At 52.2% G+C, this 7,148-nt stretch overlaps 1 protein-coding gene across 2 annotated transcripts in view; it reads left to right on the forward strand.

Moving 5' to 3' along the window:
- The window catches only part of FBXO46 (F-box protein 46), a 14,244-nt gene extending 7,096 nt beyond the window's left edge, over window positions 1–7,148 (forward strand). Inside the window, exons 1-2 of one of the 2 annotated variants that reach the window (XM_008578598.1) lie at window positions 2,560–3,106; window positions 4,218–7,148. In XM_008578598.1, coding sequence (XP_008576820.1) covers window positions 4,296–6,107 — 1,812 coding nt within the window. In that variant the 5' untranslated portion in view covers window positions 2,560–3,106; window positions 4,218–4,295 and the 3' untranslated portion in view covers window positions 6,108–7,148. Of the gene's footprint in view, window positions 1–2,559; window positions 3,107–4,217 lie in introns of those variants that run through there. The other variant, XM_008578599.1, reaches the window with a different exon arrangement.

A 7,148-nucleotide genomic window follows, 5' to 3' on the forward strand; every position in this document is an offset into this window, starting at 1 on the left:
TTTTTTTTTTTTTTTTTTTTTTTTAAAGATGACCGGTAAGGGGATCTCAACCCTTGGCTTGGTGTTGTCAGCACCACGCTCAGCCAGTGAGCAAACCGGCCATCCCTATATGGGATCCGAACCCGTGGCCTTGGTGTTATCAGCACCACACTCTCCCGAGTGAGCCACGGGCCAGCCTGGGGATGGTTGTTTTTGCTTTACGTATTTTGTGGCCATAGTATTAGGATCATGTATGTTGAGAATTTTTGTGTATTGGGTCAGCTTGTTTTATCACCATCTTTGTTCCTAATCCTACTTTTTGCTGTTGTCAGTTTTTTTGTTTTTGTTTTTTACGGTAATGTCACTTCTCTGCTTATCTCTTGGTTCTCCTACTGCAGATCAGACAGAGCCTGAATATTCTAACTGCTCTGTATGCCAGATTTGGTATCCACCAGGGCCCACTGGGGGTGTGAAGTGTGGGGAGGAGGAGTGGGGAGGGATGAGGCTGGACAGTTGAGGTACTTGGGCTTTTCCCAGAGGGCACAAGGAAGCCATTGCAGGTTCTGAGCAGGGTAGGGACAGGGGCAGGTTTAGAGGTTTATGCTTTACCAAGACCCTTCTGGTTGTCATGTGTGGAAGTGGTCAGAAGCAGGCAAGGCTGGGCAGGGTTGTAGGGGGACAGGGGACACCTGAACAGGGGCCTGCACTGGAGCCACCTTTGGGTGTTTCTGGAAGTGGCCTGGCATCGAAAGTATCTAAACCAGCCCTATTCAATAGATATATAATGCGAGCCGTACATGTAATTTTAAGTTAACAAGTAACAAGTACTTAAAAATCATTATTGAGGTATCTCTTATTGTTTTCCTGTACTAAATGTGAGTCAGGTGTAGGGCGTCTGGTTGGAGAGGCTGAACGGACAAGTCCGCACACGGCCCGAGCCTTGAATGGCAGGCCCAGAGGCTTATGAATGCCATGGGAACCGTCGCAGGGTTCTGTCCATTTGTTTTTCAGGGTGAGGTGATCTCAGTGCCCAGTTTCCCGAGCTGGAAACTTTGGCTCCCACGGTTGCCAGTCAAAGCTGGGCACTCTCGGATATCTCCGCCCGCTTCCGTCCTGGGGTTCTCAATCCCGGCCTGGTCCTTTAAATCTCAACTTCAATCAGGACTCCTGTTTAGAGGGAAGGTCGTATAATAAGCCTCCCGTGAGTGTCGTGGCCTCTGCCTTGGCCTTGTTCCTCCGTTTAGCTGGACGGCGGATATTGTTCCACGCTCCCTAACATCCGGCTGTTTCCACCCAACCACCCCCTCCCGTCACCTCTCGCCTACTCCCTATTTCGAAGTTGGGCTCCTTCGCCAAGTCCTTCCTTATATGGTCACGGCTCCGAACGGCGGCCGCTCATTGGCTGGGGGCGTCACGCGCGCGTCTTGTCAACAAAGGGGCGGAGGGAGCTAGTCGTGTGCCTGCCCGCGCGGGGGCCGGAGGGAAAGGGCGAGGGGGATGGACCCACTTCCCTTTCGCGCGCATGCGTATGTGCTGCCGTGCGCTCCCGCCGCAGCAGAGGGAGGGTTGCGGGTGAGGGCGCTTCGGGGGCGTGCCTAGATTTCCAGGGTCACTTGAGGGTCTTGGAAGATTCTTCTAGGTGGCGATTACAAGATTTGGGGGTTCCCTTTGCATTTAAGCAGTATTTGGGGCTTGGGAAAGTTTTTGCATGTGTTTTGGGGATACTTTGGTGTTCCTTTGAGCTTAAGGGATCTTCTTGCTGTTTGGGTTCTTTTTTAAAGTGTAAGGTGCGGTTGTTTTAGGGGTCTCCTTTGTGGCTTGGGGTGTTCCGTGGGTATAGATTTGGGCCGCTCCTGGAGAGTATACCAGTTCTGGAGCCAGAATGCTTGGGCTTGCATCTGTCTTGTCTTCCTACCTGTCGGAGCCCCGACAGGGGATTTAACCTTTCCGTGCCTTATCTGGAAACGGGCTAATAACACTATCTGCTTCCTAAAGACGGGGGAGAATTAGCAAGAATTGTTAGAACCGCACTTAGTAAACTCACAGTGAGCATTCAATGAGCACATGTCTGCTATTGTAACATTTGTCGGGTTTCTTTGGGGGTTCTTTTGGCTTTGAGAAATATTTATGTGGTTGGGATTAGTTTTAAGTGTCAGGGAGCTTTTGTGTTTTAGTAAGTTCTTTTGCGGTTGGGGGAACTTCAGTGGAATTAGGGGATAACGTGTGGGGGTTGGGGGTTAGTGTAGAATTCCGGGAGACCTATTGTTTGAGATATCTGTAAGGTTGGGAAACTGCTGTGTGTGTTAGGATCTGTGAGAAGTTCATTGAGATTGGGCCCTTCTGTGCTGGAGGGAATATTTTTAGGTTTGGGGGTTTAAAATAGGGTTTGAAAGGGCCTGGATATTTGGGGGAGGGCATGGAGATTCTGGAGATAAGGGTGGGAACTGATTGGGGATTTTAGGGCATAGCTAAGTTATGCATCTATAGAGAATGGCGTTTGCTGTGTTAGCTTTTATCCCTGAGAATTTAGATAAATCTGAATTGGTAGTTGATAAATTTAGCCATCTATAGGTATTGGGGGCTGTGTGGTGATTTTTTTTAGCAATGAACTGGGATTTCAGCAGGGGCTGTAAGTATTTGAGAGGTAGGTGGGATTAGGCATTATAGGGGTAGGATAAGGATTCTTAAGATTGAAACTCTTTTTGTTACCAGTGTCTGTGAATGTTTGGAGGCTGTCTGAATTTTGAATGGTGTCTACAGGACCATAAAGTGAATGGGGTGTCTGTGGAATTACCTGAAGTTAAAGGGGTAGTCTGTACTGCAAGAGTCAGCAAAATTTTTCTATACAGGGCCAGATAATGAATATTTTAGGCTTTGCAGGTCATATGGTCTTTGTTGCAACTGTTACAACTCTGCTGTTATAGTATGAAAGCAACCATAAACAAATGAGCATGTTTCAATAAACTTTATTTACAAAGGCAGGCAACAAGCTGGATTTGGCCTGTGGGTCTTCTCTGGTCTGTAGGCATGTGGAAAGTCTGAAGTTTGGAAGGTTATTTTGGTTTCAATGTGTCTGGAGGGAGATGGGCCAGGGAAAGAATGAGACTGAGGCATATGCTACTTATTGGTAAGTAGAAAGTTCAGTGGAAAGTGGTCATATTGGATTTATTACCAAAATTGCCTCCAGATTAGGTCATGCACAGAAAGTCGTCAAATAAAACAATCATTAATAGGAGATTTCTGAATTGAAGAGTCCAGAAACCAAGTTTGAGAGCCTGGTTTTGCTCTGGACCCACTGTGATCTTAGCTATAAAACCCTTCCCCACTCTGAGCCCCAGTTTACCTGTGTGCAACTTGAGGAAAGAACTAGACTAGAACAAGCCTTCTTATCCCAGGAGTCTGGCTGTGCTTCAGGGAATTACCTGCACAGTCTTTGCAAGGGTGTGCATTTTTCTAGGTGAGAATATACAGCTTTAAGAGATTTAAGAACCCCACAACCTGAAAAAAAGTGAAGAGCTGATTTCTTAAGGGCCTGTCTAGCTCTGACCTCAGGTTTTCCTTCCCCGCCCAGCACACCTCATTCCTCCCTCTGTGGGCTCAAGCGGCTATAGCTGTGGGCAGAGCTGGGAATTCCTGTCTTTTCAGAAACTGGATACTGAGGAAGCAAGTAGAAAAAGGAAGAGCTTGTCTGTCAACTGGTACTTTCACTTAAGTTTAAAGGTTACAGCAGGGGCTGGCGGGTTAGCTCAGTTGGTTAAAGTGCAGCCTTGTAACACCAGAATCACGGGTTTGGGTCCCCCTACCCAGCCAGCTGCCAAAAAATAAAATAAAATAAAGTAAATAAAGGTTGTGGCAGCAGGAGGCCTCTGGATCGTGAGCAAAGCAATTGGACAGTGGTGTAGGATGTGTGGAGTTGGAGCAAGCTGCCAGCTAGGGGCACATTCTGTGCATTAAAAGAGCAGGTCTCATCCCTCCTGTAACCCAGTTTGCTCACCTGAGCAGTGAGGTGGGATAGAGTTCTTTTTTTTTTTTTTGCTGGTGGTGCCTAGCTGGAATGGGGATTTGAAAACTTTAACCTTGGTGTTGTAACTCCGTGCTCTAACCACCTGAGCCAACCAGTCAGCCAAATTCTTGGTGTTCAAATTTGGTCTGTCCCCTTGGGAGAGGTTGAGGTCAGGGTGGACCTGGGAGGGAAGGGTATTCCCCAGCTCCCCAACCTCCTCTTTTCCTGTCTCCAGGTGGTATGTGGAGTCCCCCACCACCATTCAGGTCCTGAGATGCAGTGAAGCCCTGCCTGTCTGCCGTTATCCCCCAGAATGGACCGCGGTGGCCTCCTGCCCTTCCAGCTGTGGTGCCCCCGGCCCTTTGGCACCTACTCACAGAACCAGCCGCGCCCACCTTCCACAGCCCTCAAATCATCAGCCTGTCCTGAGCCTGGCAGCGGGGCTGAGCCAGACCATGGTCCTGCGCACTCAGAGAACACACCACCGGCCTTGGCCACTGAGGCCCCCACCACCCAGCCTGCTCCGCTCCTCTCCACAGCAGCTGCTGGTGATGAGGGTCGAGTCCTACTGGACACATGGTATGTTATCAAGCCCGGGAATACAAAGGAGAAGGTGGCCTTCTTTGTAGCCCATCAGTGTGGTGGGGGCAGCCGGGCCAGCTCCATGAAGGTCAAGGGGCACTGGGGCAGTGACAGCTCCAAGGCCAAGCGGAGGAGACGCTGTCTTGAGTCCACCAAGGCTCCTCCGGACCCAGGGGGCCGGGAGGGGCCCCCTGCTGCTGATGAGGGCCCTGCCTCAGCTGGTGAGGACGTGGACCTGCTCTCTGTGGCAGAGATGGTGGCTCTGGTAGAACAGCGGGCTGCTCTGGCCCTGCAGAGCTACCCACGTCCCGCTACCCCAGCACCTGTGGTCTTTGTGTCAGCTGAGCAGGGCACACCAGCCAAGGGGCTGGGGTCTGAACGGCGCTCTGGTGGTGGGGACTGCAGTCGTGTAGCCGAGGCAGTGGCCCACTTTGAGGCCCAGCGGGACAACCCTCCAACCAAAGGCCTTCGCAAAGAGGAACGGCCTGGGCCAGGCCCTGGAGAGGTGCGCATCGCTTTCCGCATCTCCAATGGCCGGGAGCCACGTGTGCCAGATGGCAGTTTGCCCAGTGGGGGCGGGGGTCGGCCTGGTTGTGTCTACCCTGGCAGCCCAGGGCCAGGGGCCCGTGCCAAGGACAAGATCACCTGCGACTTATACCAGCTCATCAGCCCCTCACGGGATGCCCTCCCCAGCAATGTGGAGTTTCTGCTGGCTAGGGCCGATGAAGCCAGCGAAGGTGAGACCCCAGCCCCCTCCAGGCCTGAGGACACTCCCCCAGCTCCCCCTCCACCCCCTGCCCGGGACTGTGGAGCATCAGGCTTCCATGTGGATGTGGTAGTGACGGGCGTAGTGGATGAATGTATCTTCTTCGGCAAGGATGGCACGAAGAACGTGAAGGAAGAGACAGTGTGCCTGACAGTCAGCCCTGAGGAGCCACCCCCACCTGGCCAGCTCTTCTTCCTCCAGTCCCGTGGGCCAGATGGGCCTCCTGAGCCACCTCCAACTGACTCACCAGCCACAGTGCCAGGCCCAGACGATGCTGAGGGGACAGCGGACACCTCGCTGTGCCGCCTGTACCGGCATGTGTCGCACGACTTCCTGGAAATCCGCTTCAAGATCCAGCGGCTCCTGGAGCCACGACAGTACATGCTGCTGTTGCCTGAGCATGTGCTGGTCAAGATATTCAGCTTCCTGCCCACGCGGGCCCTGGCAGCCCTCAAGTGCACCTGCCACCACTTCAAGGGCATCATTGAGGCATTTGGCGTGCGGGCCACAGACTCACGATGGAGCCGCGACCCACTCTACCGTGATGACCCTTGCAAGCAGTGCCGCAAGAGATACGAGAAGGGCGATGTGTCACTCTGCCGCTGGCACCCCAAGCCCTACCACCACGACCTGCCTTATGGACGTTCGTACTGGATGTGCTGCCGCCGAGCCGATCGCGAGACGCCCGGCTGCCGCCTGGGCCTGCACGATAACAACTGGGTGCTGCCCTGCAATGGGCCAGGTGGGGGCCGGGCTGGCCGGGAGGAGGGAAGGTGAAGCCGGGGGAGGGGGGGGCGAGCCCACCATATCCGCCCCTCCCCCTCCCCTGGGAGCTGAGGTCCAGGACTGGGCCACCAGCCCATAGCCCCAGTCCAGGCAGCATTGATCCCCCGCCAGGACTGAGGCAGCATTCAGGGGGATGACCCAAAAAAGCACTCTGATTTACCCCTGTTGGTTTTCTACTCTTCAGACCCAGGGCCAAGGACCCTCAAGTAGGGTGTTTTTTATCAGCATCTCAATTTCTTCTCCATTCAGTCCCAACATCCTCCCTGCCACTCTCTACACCCCAGTAACCCACTAGCAGGGAGCAGACGGCAGCTAATTTTGGTACCACTTAAGGGGTCCCTCATTATTCTGGCCCCCTTCCTCTCCCTTTTCTAATTCTTGCTCTCTGGAGCTGTTTTCTTCCAAGAGGCTGTGGCACCCAAAGTTGATACTTCTCCTATCCTACCACACCAGGGCTCACCTCCTCTTTAGGAACTGGGGGCCATCAGATCATGAATTTGGCACTTTTTTCATGGCAGCCTGCCATTTCTAGATGTTTTCCCCCATTAAAGAAATAAAAATCACTGCTTTTTCCTTAAGCTCAAGGTACAGGTCTTTCCCCTTCCCCTATAGGTGAAGAGAAGAAAAAGAAGTTGAAGCATAAAAACCTCCTCCTCCCATTATTTAAGCTATTGCCATTATCCCTCCTCCCTCCAATAAAGCTGTGAAGCCCTTGCCTCGCTCTTGACAGCGTGAGGGGCCAGTGGGCAGGGACTGTGGGTTTGAATTTCTGGGTTTTTCCTTCCACTCTGGGTACTTGTTCAGGTGTTGGGGTCTCTTCACCCCCAGCCACGTGTGTTTCTTTAGAATCCTTTGGTCAACTGAGACCTTGATTTTTCAGGCAGTTTGGTCTGGGGTATTTTTGTTTGTTCTGTTTGGCTTTTTTTTTTGTTTGTTTATTCATCATTGTGGTGGTTCTGGAAGCTTCTAGCGTGTGGCATCTGACCAACTATGAATTGGTCGTTTCCATAAAATCAATATTTATAAGGCTGG

The sequence above is a fragment of the Galeopterus variegatus genome, unplaced genomic scaffold, assembly GCF_000696425.1.
Source record: "Galeopterus variegatus unplaced genomic scaffold, G_variegatus-3.0.2 Scaffold1725, whole genome shotgun sequence".
NCBI classification, from domain to species: domain Eukaryota; kingdom Metazoa; phylum Chordata; class Mammalia; order Dermoptera; family Cynocephalidae; genus Galeopterus; species Galeopterus variegatus.